The sequence below is a fragment of the Papio anubis genome, chromosome 12 (assembly GCF_008728515.1).
Source record: "Papio anubis isolate 15944 chromosome 12, Panubis1.0, whole genome shotgun sequence".
NCBI lineage: Eukaryota > Metazoa > Chordata > Mammalia > Primates > Cercopithecidae > Papio > Papio anubis.
Window position 1 is genome coordinate 108,595,641 of NC_044987.1, and position 21,357 is coordinate 108,616,997.

A 21,357-nucleotide genomic window follows, 5' to 3' on the forward strand; every position below is an offset into this window, starting at 1 on the left:
AATGGCACCAGGCAGGGAAAGGACCCACCAAGGTCAAATGACCCAGTTGAGATTCAGGAACACCCAGATAATCTCCAAGTATCTTTTCAGGAGTAAAATTCTTGGCCTTTGAAGCTGAGAGGCGGGAAGGGAATTACCACAAAGGGCGGCGGCCCAGCTCCCCATCCAAAACCTCTTTGACTTTGGGCTGAGGTCCATCTGCCTACTGCCCTTGCCAGCGATCGCCCTAAGAACTCCAGGTCCGACCCAGGACCAGAAAAACTAAGTACAGAACCCGCGAGTCTGTCTAGACAGTGCACGTGCGGGTGCCCGACGCTCCGGATTCGCAGGTGTTGGAAAGAGTGCTCTCTTGTGGCTCTCAGCTGAACTTTTCCAGCCTGGAACAAGCTGGTGCGCTGGAGGAGCCTGGGAATTGACCCTCTCGCTGGGAAAGGGACGAAGAGTCTCTGGAGGCTATTTTCTCTTATTCAATGGAAATGACTCATCTCTCATCCACTTTGGAAGCCAATTGGCTTGTCTCCAGACAGTGATTGAAGCGACGGAAAGGGATGAGAGCGCAGGCCTGCGCGCGCGCGGGTGGTTCAGAAGGCCAGGCTTAGGGGACTGCGCGCCCACTCACCCACCCTTCCACCCTCCGTAATTTTCCGGACGACCTATCCCGGTCCCAACCATCCCCTCCTCCGCACCACTATGTCCAGCTCCCGCATCCCAGGATAAACTGAGCAATCACTGCCCTGCTTCTTCCTGCTCATCAGCATGCCTTGTCTCCCAGTGGAGTCCGAGAAGGAGTTGCACCGCTGCTGGGCGGGTATGGGAGGCGCCTGGCAGTTTCGCGCTTTTTCCGCCTTTTGATTGCCAGCGGAAGCAGCGCAGCGTGCTGGCGGGAGCTGCATGGCGAATAGCCCGCCATGGTGCTTCAGTGTGTGTGGCCTTTGCTGCCATTCTGCCGCTACTGGGTAGGGTGGGCGGCAGTGGCGGGACTAGCATCCAGGCGGGATCCGTTGGCAGCAGCAGAGGGAGCTCCGCCCTGAAGATGCAGAGGCCCAGCTTCCAGCTGATTGCAAGTCCCAGAGCAGGTTGCACCTGCGTCTGCGTCTAGAGGCACTTAGCCTGTTCCGCAAATGATCTAACTTCTCAGTGGGGCTGGCGAACACAGACAATGACAACCTGGACGAGGAAGCGGCCAGCACTGCTTAGGCCGGGTTCCCAGGTCGCGCATTACTGAGTGCGGAACTTTACCCTGTGGATGAAGACACTAGAGTTGGGCATCCCCAAAGCGATGATCAAAGAAGTGCTTTGCGGCCGGGCGCGGTGGCTCAAGCCTGTAATCCCAGCACTTTGGGAGGCCGAGGCGGGCGGATCACGAGGTCAGGAGATCGAGACCATCCTGGCTAACATGGTGAAACCCCGTCTCTACTAAAAATACAAAAAAACTAGCCGGGCGTGGTGGCGGGCGCCTGTAGTCCCAGCTACTCGGAGGCTGAGGCAGGAGAATGGCCTGAACCTGGGAGGCGGAGCTTGCAGTGAGCCGAGATCGCGCCACTGCACTCCAGCCTGGGTGACACAGCACGAGACTCCGTCTCAAAAAAAAAAAAAAAAAAAAAAAAAAAAAAAAAAAAAAAAAGAAGTGCTTTGCATGAGGCTTGAGAAAACACCTTACTGTTTAAGAACAGAAGGTCTTACTATCTAAAAACCTGAATAGAAGGAGATGCCTTCAGTATTGAGTGTTATTTTTGAGAGGTTGCACGAAGAAGGGGAGAAGATGGTGGATTAAGGGGTGCTGGTGAGATTTATTTTGTAACTCATAGAAGGACAGACGTTTATGTAAAAGTTGATAGTTTTGGTGGAATAATCATGAGCATGTTTCTGAACTTAATGTAAAATATACAAAGACCCCTAAAATCACAGCTTAAATTACACGGGTCTTGTGGTGTTTGGAAAGAGCAAATCCCCTGAGGTGGGGGTGGGAGTGGAGGAAAGACCAGGGAATGTCTATTCATTTTGTGAACTAGAAGTTGGGTTAAAGCCTATTATATCCTGTGATGTTGGTTGTTAGTCTCAACCTGAAACCCTTATCGCTAGTCATCCACTTCTTATTAGCTTTGTGACCTTGAATGAAAGTTCAAGGTTCCCTTCTTTCTTTGCACCTCAGTTTCCTTATGTATACAAGGGAAAAAAATCAAATTTGGCCATCCTAAAATGTGGATTCATAGTGCATCAGTCCCCTTAGGGTAAAAGAAAATTATTTGTTGATTTATAAGACTTCAGATTTATATTCTTCTGAGGGTCAAAGGAATATATTTGTGGATTTGAGGGTCTTCAGAAATTATATCAGTAGCATATTTACAGGCAGGAAATATTAGAGAAAGAATTTTTTAATTTTTATTATTTTTTAAGACCGAGTCTCGCACTGTCGCCCTGGCGGAAGTGCAGTGGCGTGATCTCGGCTCACTGCAAGCTCTGCCTTCCGGTTCAGCCATTCTCCTGCCTCAGCCACCCGAGCAGCTAGGACTACAGACGCCCCACTACGCCCAGCTAATTTTTTGTATTTTCAGTAGAGACAGGGTTTCACAGTGTTAGCCAGGGTGGTATCGATCTCCTGACCTTCATGATCCACCCGCCTCTGCCTCTGAAAGTTCTGGGATTACAGGCGTGAGCCACAGTGCCCAGCCTACAGAAAGAATTTTAACTAATCTAATAGGAACAGAGATCTCAGATAAGAGCAGATAAAAAAGAAAAAAAAAAAAAAAAAGGAAACAACGGTGAGCAAAAAAAATCTGGCCAATTTTATGTAGAAAGTTAACTCTAAATGGACAATGATAGGCTCTCCGGGAATGTGTAATAAAAGGTTTAAAGAAGGATTCTTTAAATAGAAGTGACACACTGCAAGGGAAATTCTATGACACCTGGAACTCAAACACCCAGGGGTTAGTCTCAGGGGGAAGAATGGTAGAAGAATAAAAGCATTTTGTCTTACTTAGCACACTCACCTGGATGTGAGGAGGGAGCAGAACAGGGAAATGAATCTATTGGAGGATTTTGTCTTATTGGGGTACACGAGAAAATGGAGAATAACTGGTACTTTATTTTATATAATGGTAAAGAAATTTGTGTTCAAATTATAAGCACTAGAAACAAATACTAGTGATTGAATAAACAATTGCTAAGGGAATATGATGGATAATTAAGTTAATAAGAGAACTTGATGGATAAGTGAATTAATAAGACTCCATAGTGGAGGCAATTTCCCCTTTAAAAAACAGTATCTCTTGAATATATACAGGATATACTTTTCAAAACAAAAAAAATGTATACAGGGGAAACAATTTTCAGTCATTCTCTAGACAATCAGTACTTTTCCAGGGATAATCTATGGCTATACAAGAGTAATAATTCCTTTTCAATATATTTTCCAAGCAACTAAAAAGTTCATTGTTTGTAATTGTAATAAGAAGAGTGCTGATATTGCATGAAATGAAAAGTTTTACCTTAAGTATATGTCTCATAAATAGTTTTTATGAAGTCAGGGAATATGCTTACAAAGGGATTACCAAGGACCTACAGCACATGAATTTGAGGGCACAGGGAGATTAGGATTTAGAATAAAGTTAGGTGAGATCTAGGGTCAAAGGTTAGCTGGAGGGTGTGTGTGTGTGTGTGTGTGTGTGTGTGTGTGTGTGTGTTGGTTGGGGCAGGTGGGAGCCTTTGGAGATTGCCTGTAGGCTGCTTGTTAGGTGCTATGATATCTAGGCCTTGGTAGGCCCTTGCGAAGACACACGATTCTAAAAGGTTGGCACCCTTATAGGTTTTTAAATATTTTTGGTATCCAAAGGGGTGACCCTGGACATCATTATTAAAATTTAAAAGTTTCACCCCTGGGCACACAGGTTACCCTTCTAATGGTGGCATGGCAGGACTTGATTTGCAAGAGCTTCTTTTGGATTGTCCCATTTTCCCCTTTAAAAATAGGAGTTCCTTCAGGGTGAGGAAGGGGGAAATATCCCCTTGTAACCTATTTTCTCTTCTTCATTCCAAGGACTCTAGAAAGCCACAGCAGGTTTGGTTTTGAAATCTGTGGAATTTTCGGGCTGTCCATTTAGTGTCCATCCACTAAAGTGGATGCCTTTAGTGAAGGTAAAAGGAAAGAGTGTTTCCTGTGTCAAGGGAAGTTTCATATGCAAATCCCATGACTCAGATGTTATTTCAGACGAGTTGGTGTCCATAGTAAAGTAGAACTGGCCAGGTTCATCTGCCTACAAGGGCAACTGTATGAGGCAAATACGAGGGAACTGGCAGAACAAGAGGGGTGGAATCTTCCTGGGAGAAAGAGTAAAGAGAATTCTAGGTGGAGAGGGGATCAAGGTGTGGAGCAAACACATGTCTGTCTTCTGAGTTCCTACATGAAAATGTTGGAAAAGACTTTAGAAGAAACAGTAAATGTGTCATAGCAGGAAAGCAAAGAACAGTCTTTCTTTGTTAGTCAGCATATACGCTTACAAAGAAATAGAAACTGTTTAACAACAAAACAAAATTAAAAAAAAAAGAAAACACCTTTAAATTTGAAAATGACAGAAGTTAAGAAGTGGAAAGTTGCCTGGGATATGCTTTTATTGTGGCCTAATGAAGCCATCCCCACTCCATCGTCGTGTCCTTGCTTATCCTAAGCAGCATGGTGGCAGCCGTGGCATTCATCAGGCTAAAGTGGTCATTTTTGGCACTTGGGCGAGAGATGGCATTAAATCGGCATCATTTGTCTGAGGAAATGCCAGAAGTGTGTTGTTCCACACTATGGAAATTGAAGATATGGACACAAAAGGAGTGGGTTTAAGAGCGGAAGGTTAATGGGTGAAAGAAAGAAGAGAGAGTTTCTTGTGCGTTGGAAGGGTGCCTGAGCGGGTTTCCGGGTTTGGGGCGAGTTGCGGTTGGTTTTATAGATGAGCTTGATGAGGCAGTGTCTGATTTACATAGGGCTCAGACGATTGATTGGACCAGGTGTGCCATTTAGGTGATGCATGAAGAGGCTGGCCATCCCACCCTAATCTTTTATTATGCAGACGGGGTCTGTACCTGGCCTGTGCCATGTCGCCTGCACACGTGAAGACAAAGAAAGGGGAAGAGGAGGCAGAGTGCAGTAGCTGACACCTGTAATCCCAGAACTTTTGGAGGCCAAGGAGGGTGGATCACGGGGTCAGCAGAACAAGACAAGCCCGGCCATGCTGGTGAAACCCCGTCTCTACTAAAAAAGTACGAAAACAAATTAGGCGGCAGTGTCGGTGGGCACCTTTAATGCCAGCTACTCAGGAGGCTGAGGCAGAGAACTGCTTGAGCCCGGGAGGGGGAGGTTGCAGTGAGTCAGTGACTCGACATCACACCACAGCACCAGCTGGGCAACAGAGAGAGACTCCAAAAGAGGAAAAAGAGAAGAAGAAGGAGAAGAAGACGAAGACGAAGAAGATGAAGATGGAGACGGAGACGGAGAAGGAGAAGGAGAGGGAGAGGGAGAGGGAGAGGGAGCAGGAGCAGGGAGAAAAGGAGGACGAGGAGGAAGAAGAAGAAGAAGCAGAAGCAGGAGGAGGAAGAGGAGGAAGAAGGGGAGGAGGAGGAGGAGAAGGAAAGAAGAAGAAAGAAGAAAGAAGAAGGAGAAGGAGAAGAAGGAAGAAAGAAGACGACTCCATGTTGAATATTCCTGGCTTACAGGTATCCCTTTTCTATTGGCATAGGTGCCTGCATTTACCTATGGAAGCTTTTGGCTAAGCTTATCTACGCTTGAGGCTTGATTTTTAGGCTGATTTTTGTTACAGAAGAAATTATATGGGGGCCACTTTTTCATTGAAAGAAAAACCATACCGAAGACTCCCTTACCCAGACTAACTGCAGAATAATTTGCTTTTAGCTTCTGTATCAGCAGTGCTTGCCCCTTAGGTGATGATCATGAGAGGGACCGGGAGCCTCTAGACTTGGAGACAAGTTGCCAGCACTCTCCAGATGGAGTGTTTCCCTCCCCAGCACCCCCTGCTGGTCAGTTTGACAAACAGGTGAACAGAAGTTCTCAAATACTCAATATGGAGATCACTCCAACGTCACCAAATATATCAAGCTGTGATGGCATTTTGTCAAATTGTCTTTATTTTTTACCTGCATTATCTGTTGCTCTCTGAGGGAGGTATTTTGAATTCTCTCACACTGACTGTGCATTTGCCTTTTTTTTTTTGTATGTCTGTCAGCTTTCGCCATATATATTTTGTAGTTGTGTTATGAGGAAGATTCATGACCTATCTTGTGGGAGAATTCTGTATTTAGCAGATGTTCATCTTGTGTTTTATTTGACTAAGTATTGATGTTATGACTTTTTCAGTTTCACATTCATTTAGTATATCTTTTTCCTTTCTTTTAATGCTTGTGTGTTGTTTATTTCAGATATGCTTCCTTATGTACTGTGACCCCCAAATTCATATGTTGAAGTCCCAACTCCCAATGGATTTGTTAATGGGCCTTTGAGAAGTAATTGGGTTTAGATGATATCATGATGGTAGAGACCCTCATGATGTATTTAAGTCCTTCTGAGAAAAGGAAGAGAGTCTGAGCTCTCCTCTGTCTCCACCGTGTGAGGGCACAGAGAGATAGCAGCCATCAACAAGCTGAGAGAAGAGAAATGAGAATGAAACCTACCTCACCAGAACCTTGTCATATCCCTTCCCAGTTTCCAGAAAAGTGAGAAATCAATTTCTGTTGTGTTAGCCACTCTGTCTAGGAACTTTTGTTATGGCAGCCAGAGCAGATTAATGCATGCTTCTTGGACTTTGTTTTTAACTCAATATGAAAAACATATATTTTAATAAGAAAATTATCCCATTCATTTTTAATGTGTTTACTGATAATTTTGGATTTATTTGTGCCATATTTAAGAACTCCTCTTTCCTCTTTCCTTTGCTTTCTTGTTTTTTTAATCCAAGTGCATGATAAGGTTTAGGAATCACTATCTTAACAAGGCCATGAGGCGTAGATAAGGGAAGCTGGCTTGCATTCAGGGAAGAGGCAAAGGAAGGAAGCTGCCAGCTGGAAGATGCCAACTGTGCTAAGATGACCTGAGCCCCAGATCCTAGATGAACATCCTCTTCTGGATCCCCGAGGCACCATTTTCAAATCGGCAAATTTATTTGCTTTGTCTTTTTTCGTCATCTGTATTAACTTTTGCACTTTGATTGCCAAACTATAGCTGTTTCCCTATTACCCCAAGTCCCTGAGTTTAGTTTTTATGTAAGAATTCCCCACCCCCAGGGCGGAGCAAGATGGCCGAATAGGAACAGCTCCAGTCTCCAGCTCCCAGTGCGTGATCGACACAGAAGACGGGTGAGTTCTGCATTTTCAGCTGAGGTACTGGGTTCATCTCACTAGGGAGTGCTGGACAATCGGTGCTGGTCCGCTGCTGCAGCCCGACCAGCGAGAGCTCAAGCAGGGCGAGGCATCACCTCACCTGGAAAGCTCAAGGGGGAAGGGAATCCCTTTTCCTAGCCAGGGGAACTGAGACACACAACACCTGGAAAACTGGGTAACTCCCACCCCAATACTGTGCTTTACCAAGGGTCTTAGCAAATGGCACACCAGGAGATTATATCCCACACCTGGCTGGGAGGGTCCCATGCCCATGGAGCCTCCCTCATTGCTAGCACAGCAGTCTGCTATCTAACTGCAAGGCAGCAGCGAGGCTGGGGGAGGGGTGCCCACCATTGCTGAGGCTTAAGTAGGTAAGCACAGCAGCTGGGAAGCTCGAACTGGGTGGAGCTCACAGCAGCTCAAGGAGGCCTGCCTGTCTCTGTAGACTCCACCTCTGGGGACAGGACACAGCTAAACAAACAAAAAAGCAGCAGAAACCTCTGCAGACAGAAATGACCCTGTCTGACAGCTTTGAAGACAGCAGTGGATCTCCCAACACGGAGGTTGAGATCTGAGAACGGACAGACTGCCTGCTCAAGTGGGTCCCTAACCCCTGCGCAGCCTAACTGGGAGACATCCCCCACTAGGGGCAGACTGACACCCCACACCTCACATGGCAGGGTACACCCCTGAGACGAAGCTTCCAAAGCAAGAATCAGACAGGTACACTCGCCGTTCAGCAATATTCTATCTTCTGCAGCCTCTGCTGCTGATACCCAGGCAAACAGGGTCTGGAGTGGACCTCAAGCAATCTCCAACAGACCTACAGCTGAGGGTCCTGACTGTTAGAAGGAAAACTAACAAACAGGATGGACACCCACACTGAAACCCCATCAGTATGTCACCATCATCAAAGACCAAAGGCAGATAAAATGACAAAGATGGGGAAAAAGCAGGGCAGAAAAGCTGGAAATTCAAAAAATAAGAGTGCATCTCCCCCTCCAAAGGAACACAGCTCATTGCCAGCAACGGATCAAAGTTGGATGGAGAATGACTTTGACGAGTTGAGAGAAGAAGGCTTCAGCCCATCAAACTTCTCAGAGCTAAAGGAGGAATTACGTACCCAGTGCAAAGAAACTAAAAATCTTGAAAAAAGAATGGAAGAATGGATAACTAGAATAATCAATGCAGAGAAGGCCATAAACGAACTGACAGAGATAAAAACCATGACATGAGAAATACGTGACAAATGCACAAGCTTCAGTAACTGACTCGATCAACTGGAAGAAAGAGTATCAGCGATTGAGGATCAAATGAATGAAATGAAGCGAGAAGAGAAGTCTAAAGAAAAAAGAGGAAAAAGAAATGAACAAAGCCTTCAAGAAGTATGGGATTATGTGAAAAGACCAAATCTACGTCTGATTGGGGTGCCTGAAAGTGAGGGGGAAATGGAACCAAGTTGGAAAACACTCTTCACAATATATTCCAGGAGAACTTCCCCAACCTATTAAGGCAGGTCAACATTCAAATTCAGGAAATACAGAGAATGCCACAAAGATACTCCTCAAGAAGAGCAACTCCAAGACACATAATTGTCAGATTCACCAAAGTTGAAATGAAAGAAAAAATCTTAAGGGCAGCCAGAGAGAAAGGTCGGGTTACCCACAAAGGGAAGCCCATCAGACTAACAGCAGATCTCTCGGCAGAAACTCTACAAGCCAGAAGAGAGTGGGGATCAATATTCAACATTCTTAAAGAAAATAATTTTCAACCCAGAATTTCATATTCAGCCAAACTAAGTTTCATAAGTGAAGGAGAAATAAAATCCTTTACAGATAAGCAAATGCTTAGAGATTTTGTCACCACCAGGCCTACCCGACAAGAGACCCTGAAGGAAGCACTAAACATGGAAAGGAACAACCGGTACCAGCCATTGCAGAAACATGCCAAAATGTAAAGACCATCGATGCTAGGAAGAAACTGCATCAACTAACGAGCAAAATAACCAGTTAATATAATAATGACAGGATCAAGTTCATATATAACAATATTAACCTTAAATATAAATGGACTAAATGGTCCAATTAAAAGACACAGACTGGCAAACTGGATAAAGAGTCAAGACCCATCAGTTTGCTGTATTCAGGAGACCCATCTCACATGCAGAGACATACATAGGCTCAAAATAAAGGGATGGAGGAAGATCTACCAAGCAAATGGAGAACAACAAAAAAAGCAGGGGTTGCAATCCTAGTGTCTGATAAAAGAGACTTTAAACCATCAAAGAGCAAAAGAGACAAAGAAGGCCATTACATAATGGTAAAGGGGTTAATTCAACAGGAAGAGCTAAGTATCCTAAATATATATGCACCCAGTACAGGAGCACTCAGATTCATAAAGCAAGTCCTTAGAGACTTACAAAGAGACTAAGACTCCCATAAAATAATAATGGGAGACTTCAACACCCCACTGTCAACATTAGACAGATCAAGGAGACAGAAAGTTAACAAGGATATCCAGGAATTGAACTCAGCTCTGCAGCAAGCAGACCTAATAGATATCTACAGAACTCTCCACCCCAAATCAACAGAATATACATTCTTCTCAGCACCACATTGCACTTATTCCAAAATTGACTACAAAATTGGAAGTAAACCACTCCTCAGCAAATGTACAAGAACAGAAATTATAACAAACTGTCTCTCAGACCACAGTGCAATCAAACTAGAACTCAGGACTAAGAAACTCAATCAAAACCACTCAACTACATGGAAACTGAACAACCTGCTCCTGAATGACTACTGGGTACATAACGAAATGAAGGCAGAAATAAAGATGTTCTTTGAAACCAATGAGAACAAAGATACAACATACCAGAATCTCTGGGACATATTTAAAGCAGTGTGTAGAGGAAAATTTATAGCACTAAATGCCCACAAGAGAAAGCTGGAAAGATCTAAAATTGACACTCTAACATCATAATTAAAAGAACTAGAGAAGCAAGAGCAAACACATTCAAAAGCTACCAGAAGGCAAGAAATAACTAAGATAAGGGCAGAACTGAAGGAGATAGAGACACAAACAACCCTCCAAAAAAATCAATGAATCCAGGAGCTGGTTTTTTGAAAAGATCAACAAAATTGATAGACTGCTAGCAAGACTAATAAAGAAGAAAAGAGAGAAGAATCAAACAGACGCAATAAAAAATGACAAAGGGGATATCACCACTGACCCCACAGAAATACAAACTGCCATCAGAGAATACTATAAACACCTCTACACAAATAAACTAGAAAATCTAGAAGAAATGGATAATTTCCTCGACACTTACACTCTCCCAAGACTAAACAAGGAAGAAGTTGAATCCCTGAATAGACCAATAGCAGGCTCTGAAATTGAGGCAATAATTAATAGCCTACCAACCAAAAAAAGTCCAGGACCACATGGATTCACAGCTGAATTCTACCAGAGGTACAAGGAGGAGCTGGTACCATTCCTTCTGAAACTATTCCAATCAATAGAAAAAGAGGAAATCCTCCCTAACTCATTTTATGAGGCCAATATCATCCTGATACCAAAGCCTGGCAGAGACACAACAAAAAAAGAGAATTTTAGACCAATATCCCTGATGAACATCAATGCAAAAATCCTCAATAAAACACTGGCAAACCAAATCCAGCAGCATATCAAAAAGCTTATCCACCATGATCAAGTGGGCTTCATCCCTGGAATGCAAGGCTGGTTCAACATATGCAAACCAATAAATGTAATCCTGCATATAAACAGAACCAAAGACAAAAGCCATATGATTATCTCAATAGATGCAGAAAAGGCCTTTGACAAAATTCAACAGCCCTTCATGCTAAAAACGCTCAATAAATTCGGTATTGATGGAACGTATCTCAAAATAATAAGAGCTATTTATGACAAACCCACAGCCAATATCATACTGAATGGGCAAAAACTGGAAGCATTCCCTTTGAAAACAGGCACAAGACAGGGATGCCCTCTCTCACCACTCCTATTCAACATAGTGTTGGAAGTTCTGGCTAGGGCAATCAGGCAAGAGAAAGAAATCAAGGGTATTCAGTTAGGAAAAGAAGAAGTCAAATTGTCCCTGTTTGCAGATGACATGATTGTATATTTAGAAAACCCCATTGTCTCAGCCCAAAATCTCCTTAAGCTGATAAGCAACTTCAGCAAAGTCTCAGGATACAAAATTAATGTGCAAAAATCACAAGCATTCTTATACACCAATAACAGACAAACACAGAGCCAAATCATGAATGAACTTCCATTCACAATTGCTTCAAAGAGAATCAAATACCTAGGAATCCAACTTACAAGGGATGTAAAGGACCTCTTCAAGGAGAACTACAAACCACTGCTCAGTGAAATAAAAGAGGACACAAACAAATGGAAGAACATACCATGCTCATGGATAGGAAGAATCAATATCGTGAAAATGGCCATACTGCCCAAGGTAATTTATAGATTCAATGCCATCCCCATTAAGCTACCAATGACTTTCTTCACAGAATTGGAAAAAACTACTTTAAAGTTCATATGGAACCAAAAAAGAGCCCGCATTGCCAAGACAATCCTAAGTCAAAAGAACAAAGCTGGAGGCATCACGCTACCTGACTTCAAACTATACTACAAGGCTACAGTAACCAAAACAGCATTGTACTGGTACCAAAACAGAGATATAGACCAAAGGAACAGAACAGAGCCGTCAGAAATAATACCACATGTCTACAACCATCTGATCTTTGACAAACCTGACAAAAACAAGAAATGAGGAAAGGATTCCCAATTTAATAAATGGTGCTTCTGCACAGCAAAAGAAACTACCATCAGAGTGAACAGGCAATCTACCGAATGGGAGAAAATTTTTGCAATCTACTCATCTGACAAAGGGCTAATATCCAGAACCTACAAAGAACTCAAACAAATTTACAAGAAAAAAACAAACAACCCCATCAAAAAGTGAGCAAAGGATATGAACAGACAGTTCTCAAAAGAAGACATGCATACAGCCAACAGATGCATGAAAAAATGCTCGTCATCACTGGCCATCAGAGAAATGCAAATCAAAACCATAATGAGATACCATCTCACACCAGTTAGAATGGCAATCATTAAAAAGTCAGGAAACAACAGGTGCTGGAGAGGATGTGGAGAAATAGGAACACTTTTACACTGTTGGTGGGATTGTAAACTAGTTCAACCATTATAGAAAACAGTATGGCGATTTCTCAAGGATCTAGAACTAGAAGTACCATATGACCCAGCCATACCATTACTGGGTATATACCCAAAGGATTATAAATCATGCTGCTATAAAGACACAAGCACACGTATGTTCATTGCGGCACTATTCACAATAGCAAAGACTTGGAATCAACCCAAATGTCCATCAGTGACAGACTGGATTAAGAAAATGTGGCACATATACACCATGGAATACTATGTAGCCATAAAAAAGGATGAGTTCGTGTCCTTTGTAGGGACATGGATGCAGCTGGAAACCATCATTCTCAGCAAACTATTGCAAGAACAGAAAACCAAACACCGCATGTTCTCACTCATAGGTGGGAACTGAACAATGAGATCACTTGGACATGGAAAGGGGAACATGATACACCGGGGCCTATCATGGGGAGGGGGATGGGGGGGATTGCATTGGGCATTATACCTGATGTAAATGATGAGTTGATGGGTGCTGACGAGTTAATGGGTGCAGCACACCAACATGGCGCAAGTATACATATGTAACAAAACTGCACGTTATGCACATTTACCTTAGAACTTAAAGTATATATATATAAAAAAAAGAATTCTCCACCCTTTGAAATCCCAAATGACATGTTTCCTCTTTCTGAGACCATGCTTTCATTTCAGTCAATGTAACAAATTAGCTCAGTCTTAGGTGTTCAGAAATCTGATTGGATTGATTCATACTAAGCTCTAACAGATTTACCACAGAATTCTGAGATGAATTGGAGGTTTTTAAAAAGCTCCATGACCTACACAATTCTTTTCGTGCCGGAATTGCACACTTTAAAATTGCATTAACTATAAACATTCAATTTTGTGGAGGTTTATTTTTTACGGAGAGGTGAGGATACGTGTTGGTTAATACTAGTAGACTTTACCCCCAAAGCAAATTCTATTAAGATTTATTTCCTTTTTTAAATCTAGACTATCAGAAACAACAAAAATGCCTTTTTTGTATGTGCTATAGTTTCAATGTTCACAATAATCCAAGTTCCAATGGCAGGGTGGCAGAGCAGAATGAAAGAGGCCACGTTATGTTTGTGACGTGTATATTTTTTAAGATCAGGGATTGAGAAACTGTAATATAAGTGTTCAGTTAGAAAGTTCTTATGATAGTGCACGGCACGTGTCCTTTGCATCATCTGGATTTTCTGCATTTTTTTGTCTGATTCACTCCTATTCATTCTCCAGTCCTTACCTTAGTGGTCACTTCTCCCCGGAATGCCCCTGACCCTTAAGATAGCAGTGGTGCAAACACCAAAATCTGAACTTACAAATAGCCTCACAGGCAACACCTTGTCCTGTGCAATGCTTCACTAATGTAGAGGAAATGAGAAAGAGTAGGAGAAAGGAGGAAAAACAAATGTCATTTCCATCACAGAGGCCTCAAAGCCAGTCCACTTGATTCTCTGGAGATCCTATTCTGCATAACAGTGATGAAAGGTAGAGTAGAAAAGCCATTTGTCTGAGGCTTCACTTTGATACCTTGCTAGTCACTAAACTAAGAGTTGGATTCCATTCTTTAGTGTAGCCATTACCTCATAAATCCATACATAGTAGTGGTATTTATTTCCAATAAAATCTCCATATAGATTAGGTATATTCTACTGACAATTTTATTAAAGTCCTTCATTTATCTTCCAGATAGCAGATTCTTTTCTTTTTTTTAAGATGGAATCTCCCTCTGTCACCCAGGCTGGAGTGCAGTGGTGCAATCTTGGCTCGGCTCACTGCAACCTCCACCTCCTGAGTTCAAGTGATTCTTCTGCTTCAGCCTCCCAAGTAGCTGGGACTACAGGTGCACACCTCCACACTTAGCTAATTTTTGTGTTCTTAATAGAGACGAGGTTTCACCATATTGGCCAGGCTTGTTTCGAGCTCCCGACCTTGTGATCTGCCCGCCTCAACCTCCCAAAGTGCTGGGATTACAGGCGTGAACCACTATGTTCAGCCCCCAGATAGCAGATTCTACTAACCAAGTTTCATGAAGAGTTCTGATTCCTAGAGGTAAGAACTGAGGCTGGCTTTCTAGTTACATGTTTACTGGTAACCCTAGTCCTTCCCTACAACACTTAAGCCCATTTAAAGACTATACCCTCCCCTGCCTCCTCCCTGGATTGTAAGTTCCTTAAGATCATGGCTGTATCTTTTAACATCAAGTCTCTATATGAGAAGAGTTCCTGGCATATCACAAATGCCATATAAACATTTGTATGTGAAGAAAGCTATTCTGTGGTGTCTACTTTAATATTAAGAGATGGCTTGCCAAGGATTGCTAAGCAGATTAATTATCTAAAATGGAACTAGATTCTGTGGATAGCAGGTCCATTGGTGCCACCCACAGGAAACCTCAAAGCCACCGTACTGCCCCATAAACCTGCGGTACTTTTCATTTACATCCAGTTTAGAGAAGTAATATGGAATATTATTCTGACGCAGATATTTCCTGAATCTCAACATGAGCTGCACCATGATGCCTCTTCTTCGGTATTTTTCCATGCTGTAGGCCATTCCTGCTTCACAAGAAGGGTCCATGGTTAACCATGAGATTGGGGCCCCCTCTGGGCCCAGCATACAGGCTGTTGGCAGGGCTCCTATGCAGCGGTTGATGTAACGCAGGCTCCTCTCATTCTTTCCTAGATTCCAGTTGTCATTTACCAGCCCAGAATGAGAGACATCCAGCTGGGCATACTTCAAATTGAGAGTTTCGCTGTAGAAAACAAACAAAAAAAAGGCAACAACTTTTATCCCAACTCCTGTAATTTCTGGGTGCCATCCCAATCTAGAGATCCAGGCACTCTTCTTGTTTAAAGACCCAACAGTGCAAAGTTGCGTATTTTGACCATTGACAACCTTTACTCATCTCAAGAAATGAATTCATCCTCTCTTCCTTCCAAAACTGATTTATGTGCATTACAAAAAACGTGCAAGGAATAGCAATTATAAATGATCAGCACATGTTTTTGTACCTCTCAAATTCATCAGCTGGGTGGCCTGTCTCAACCCAGCTTTCAAGCTTGCTTTTATTGGAGGCATTGAGCTTCAGGATATCTTCCGTAATGAAGAGGCCTGCTCTCGAATATTCTACCTTCACTGAATTTGAAAATGCAGCCGCTCTTATCCCCTCATCTAAACTTTCTTGAAGACCTGGGAAGGAAGCCAAGAAAGCAATATTGTCAGACATGGAGTTCTCTACTTACACTACTACCACTTGATTAATATCTCAGTGCTTAGTAGCTCTCTGACTTGAGTTTACACCACAACCTGCTGGAGTCCTTGTCACACCACAGATTGCTCTACCTCTCCCAGCTCCCAGAGTTTCTATGAATTTATATTTCTAATGAGCTCTCCGGTGATGCTAATGCTGTTAGCTGAAGACTCAATTTGAGAAGCACTGCTGCTTGCCCATTTCTTCAGACCCATTACCTTGGATTCGGAGTCTCTGTTTCCAGTTGATGATCTCACAATTTTTCAAAACTTCTTGTGATTTTTGAGGGTCTTTGGAGAATATACGATATACATTTGTGTATGAATCCATGTCATCAGTCATCTCCTGTATAGGATGGTGAAAGGTCAGATCATTCCCTTGAACTTTTTCTTCACCTCTCACTGATTGAAATTATCAGAGAAATGAAAATTCAAAAGATAATTTTAACAGCAGCCCACACTAGCTTCAGTTGGGCACATGGATAATAAAAGCTAGGCCTATAAGCTACTGCTGACCTCTTGCCTGTGTAACGAGAGTTTGTTAAATATTTCACTGACAGGTACTGGTTATAAACCAGTTTATCAGATACAGAACAAAGACAGGATGAAATCAGTCACCCTGCACCAGGCCTTAAGATATCTCACCTTTCTCCCTACCCACTCAACCGCACACTTACCTGATTTTATATATAGCATCACTGATCACCCAGCAGAATCAAAAGATTGCAACAGTTGCTTCTCTCCCTGCTTCTCTCACCTCCTGTGACACACGTATCCCCCTGTTATGTATGCTGTGCACCCCATAACCTCCTGTGGGACACATTCTGGATTGTATTGAGTCTGTGTTGCTAGGTTTAAGTCCTTAAACTTGGCTCAAAATAAATTTAACTGTGATTTCTCTAAGTTTTAGTGCCTACTGTTTCACCAGACACCTAGAATCTACAGTGTCCTAGAATCTACAGTGTCCAGGGCTTGGGCAAGATACTTTAGTGAATATAAACATTAAGAAGACATTGCCTTTTCCCAAGCCTACAGGATATCAGCCTATTCGAAGAGTGACACTTTCTTTACAGCCAGAAGCCCACAAAACAGAATGAAGTAACTGAATTTTTGGTAGGACTTTGGTAATTTATGTGGTGTTAGACTCATGGGTTTAAAAGAAAGAGACTCGTGATCCCATTCTGGCAAGCCACAAACTACATGGAAAGATGAGTTTCTGTTTCTTAGGGGAAATATAAACAACAAGTGTGAGAGTTTTAGCAGTGAATGTATTAATATTATTTTGGAAATTGGATTGTTAAAGAGTAAAAGAGAAAATAGTGTAACTAATTTAAAGAAATCTTCAATAATTTGAGGGTGTTTTTATAAATGCAAGTTCCTGAATATGGCCAAAACCAAATCCTCAGTAAATTTAGAAGAGCAGATATTTTTAAAAACCTGATTTAAAAGAATGACCAGAAATAGCCAAGTAAATATTTAAGGACTTATAAAAAGAATATCAAAGTAAACTAGAAAAAGCAAATGGAACTATTTATAAAAATGAAAGCTATAAATAATGAAATGGAGAACAAGACAGTGCAAAGGACATATAAAGCCAAAAGTTTGTTTTTAGATGGCAAAAAGAAAGAGAGGAGAGAGTGAGGGATAAACTTCAGATAAGGCATTATACGGAAATAGAAGAGAAAGAGGAAAAAGCAAAAATAAAAAAATAAGCATAGAGTATGAGAGATGAAAAGGGAAACAGAGAAAAATACAAAAAAAATAATAGAAGCATGACAAATGAGAAAAGAAATAGTGAAAAAAAAAAAGAATTGTGACAGAAGATTATATACAACTCCAAGGCAACATATTTATTGATAAAAGAAATGGATGTTATCAGTCGAAAATAAACTATCAAAATTGTTCAAAAAAATAAAAATCCTCAACAAACTAATAGAACATATCAGAAATTAAATTAAACATCTGCCATTTAAAAAGTGGACACGGATTATGGCCTCCAGCTCCATCCATGTTGCTACAAAGGACATGATTTTATTTTTTTCTATTGCTGTATCTTATTCCATAGGAATATATGACCAAGTTTTTTCTATCCAATCTACTATTGATGGGAACCTGGATTGATTCCATTTCTTTCCTACTGTGAACAGCACAGGAATGAGCATACAGATGCATGTGTCATTTTGGTAGAATGATTCATTTTCTTTTGGCTGATTACTTAGTAATAGCATTGCTGGGTTGAATGGTAACTCTGTTTTAAGTTCTCTAAGAGATTTCCAGGCTACTTTCCACAGTGCCACAATCCTTAGCAAATTAATGCTGGAACAGAAAACCCAATATCGCATGTTCTCACTCACAGCTGGGAGCTAAGCATTGACCATACATGGACATAAATGTAAGAACAATAGACACTGTGGACTACTAGAGGGTGGAGGGAAAGGGGCTGGTTTAGAGAACTACTTATTGGGCATTATGCTCACTCCCAGGGTGATGGGATCTGTCCTTACTTCAAGACTCAGCATCATGCAATATTCCAATGTAAGAAATCTGCACATGTACCCCGTGTATCTAAAAGGAATGTTGAAATAAAAAATAAAGAGTAGCCAAAATCAGATTATTTTACATTTAAATTCGACATAAGCCAAAAACAAACACATAATTTTAATAATAGACTTTGGTAACAGAAGAAAAAATCCTAATGCCAAATCTAGTAAAAAAATAACAAAAAGAGAGTTATTGACCATATTCCCTTATAAATACAAATACAAAAATTCTTATAAAATATTCAGTAGTATATCAAAAGAATGTGAACATGAACAGTTTGTTTTAGAAAGGCCAGAATGGCTTTGCTCAAAAGATCTTTTAGTGTAATAAATTAAAGGAGGGAAAATTACTTGAGTATATAAACTGCCAAAAAGAAAAGACAAAAATGAAATAACATAAAATTTACCCTCCATTCTAAATATAAGTTCTATGAAAGTAGGAAGAACAGGAAAATGCTCTAAACCTGTAAAGACAGAATCAAGTGTATTTCCAAATGTAAGTTCTTACCGTTATTTCATTAAAATGAGGAATGAGACAAGGATAGAACTATTATTATTGTTAGTTGGTATTATTTTCTTAGTTGTACATTATGCAATAAGGCAAGGAACTAAAAGCCAAAGTAATTTGGCAAGGAAGCAGCAAATTACTTTGTTTGTAGATTACAGTATTCCACATTTAGAAAATCCTAGAGACTTTGGCAAAAAACAAAAACAAATAAAAGCCCACACACAAAAAGCAGGATTTTAAAGAATAGTGTGACATATTTGGAAATCAAGAATCCAAATAAAAAGCAATAACAAAATAAGAATGCTCAGAAATAGAAAAGGAAAAATAACTTAATAATATTAACAAATAGTATAAAATACCTAAGGGTAAACTTAATGGAAAATTACGTAGTTTACCAGAAGGAAAACAATAAAATTTTACAAGATGGCATAGAGCAAAAACTGAAAAAGTGAGAAAAAGATCATATTTCTAGATGAAAAAATTTAGTATCACAAAAATATTAATCCAAAATTATCTAAGAAAGCTCCTCCAATACCAATCACAATTGCAATAGTTAGTAGGGGTAGTTGGTGAAGATCTAGAAAAATTAGTTCATATAGCTCTTAAGTTTATCAGAAAGTAAGAAAGAGATTGGTGAATGATTATTTGCTTTATTAGATATTAAAACTTACCACAAAAACAATGAAATAGCATGAGAAAAGACTAGAAACAAATACAGAATTTGATACAAAAGTATATAAACATGTTATATGACAAAATAGACATTTATATTTCAGTAGTGGAATGACTCATTTAATAAATAGTACTAATGTAATTAGCCGGCCATAAGGAAGAAAAATATAAAAGAATGTTAATTTATGCTATTCAAAAATATATTCCAAATAGAATGAAGTTTGAAATGTCAAAAATAAAAATTAACTCAATGTAAGACAAAATAAGAAAACACTTGTATGCTCTTGGAGTAGGAAAAGTCTTCCTAATTATTAATAGAAAAACAACAAAACCTCAGAAGTCATAGTGAAAAAAAAAATGCTTGATTATATGAAAATTAAAAATTTCTTTATGTCAAAATCTCCATCAATCAAATAGAAAATAATTATAACATGGGCAACAAATTTGTAGCATAAACCTTGTGTTAGTATTACTAGTATCCAAAACACTTACAGAATTTTAAGAATGACCAAATCCCCAGTGTAAAAATGGTCAAGCAATATAAACACTTAAGAAGTAACCCCAAATGACTGATAAACATAGGAAAATATAATACGTTCAATATCACCAATCAGGGAAATGTAAATTAAATCTACAACAAGATGCCATTTTTTGCCCATTAGTTTGGCATAAATTAAAAGAAGAATAACATTCAGTGATGGTGAAAAATGTGGGAAACAATTCTTCCACACACTGTTAATGGAAATAAAACTGTGGAATCCTTTGGGAAGGTAATCTGGCAGGATAACTTTGAGTTGGAGATATCCCTTTTATAAATCAATTGTACTGAGGAAAGTTACCAGGATGTAAAGACATGTATACAAGGATGTTTACTGAAGCATTTTTTGTAGTGACAAAGAAGTATGAACAATTTGAATCCAACAGCAGGAGAAAGACTGACTAAATTGAATTGCATTGACTCTATGGAATGCAACAGCTATTAAAACAAATATGTTATTTGTTTCACCCAAAGAGATTTCCATATGTCAAAGGCAAATTAAAAAGTGATGACAGAAGAGATCATCAGTGAATATCCCTTTGTGTTAACATGGGCAAGGACACTGACTACCCCAAGGGGTAGGAAAAGAGGAGAGGAGGGAAGGGGAGGTGAGAGGTTATTAACTTCTTAAAATCATGTCGTATTTTTACACTTGTATAATCAACATATATTATCTTTGTGATTAAAAACTAGCAAAGAAAAAATTATTTTTTCTAGATAAATTCTCCTGCATATCACCTTAAAAAGGTCTTATTAAAAATTGGATTGACTTTCAATACTGAGAGAAACGTCGTATGTAATGGAATTAGACTAGTTGAATGTATTTCCAAGTAAATTGCAGCATATTTCCTTCTTTCCACTTTTTTAGTCATATATGTGTGGTGTGGAACATTTATATTTTAATATTTTTGTTTATTGACTCACTTTATAAAAACTAGCCCTGTTCAAAGTAGCACATATATAAAATTATGGTTTGATGCTATAGTTACATTGCTAAAATACACATAATAACTACTAAGTTACTGAAGTAAAAAGAACTATTTGACCTCCTACATTTATTTAGCCTATCACACTTTGAAGAAATTGGGCCATGGATTAAATAAACTAAGCACTATTCTTTGATTCCAAATTGTCAGGAAGCCAGGAGATCAAAAGAACATTCCTAGGGAAGGTGTTAGGCTCAGCCTGGTTCCCGCTCCCTTTACCCCTTTGTTCCTCAATGTAGGATTACTTTGTCA

The 21,357-nt window shown here is 40.3% G+C and overlaps 3 protein-coding genes across 7 annotated transcripts in view; all 3 read right to left on the reverse strand.

Moving 5' to 3' along the window:
* The window catches only part of LOC101007032 (olfactory receptor 10Q1-like), a 32,894-nt gene extending 31,984 nt beyond the window's left edge, over positions 1-910 (reverse strand). Inside the window, 2 exon segments of the mRNA XM_031653971.1 lie at positions 138-424; positions 796-910. Of these exon segments, the coding sequence (XP_031509831.1) occupies positions 138-424; positions 796-910 (402 nt within the window).
* The window catches only part of LOC101007728 (olfactory receptor 10Q1), a 238,786-nt gene that overhangs the window by 89,277 nt on the left and 128,152 nt on the right, over positions 1-21,357 (reverse strand). The window lies entirely within an intron of this gene.
* LOC116268590 (glycine N-acyltransferase-like protein 1) overlaps positions 14,512-21,357 on the reverse strand; it is a 28,302-nt gene continuing 21,456 nt past the window's right edge. Inside the window, exons 4-6 of the mRNA XM_031653592.1 lie at positions 16,081-16,207; positions 15,624-15,801; positions 14,512-15,364 (exon numbers count right to left, since the gene is read on the reverse strand). Coding sequence (XP_031509452.1) covers positions 14,947-15,364; positions 15,624-15,801; positions 16,081-16,207 — 723 coding nt within the window. The 3' untranslated portion in view covers positions 14,512-14,946. The remainder of the gene's footprint in view (positions 15,365-15,623; positions 15,802-16,080; positions 16,208-21,357) is intronic.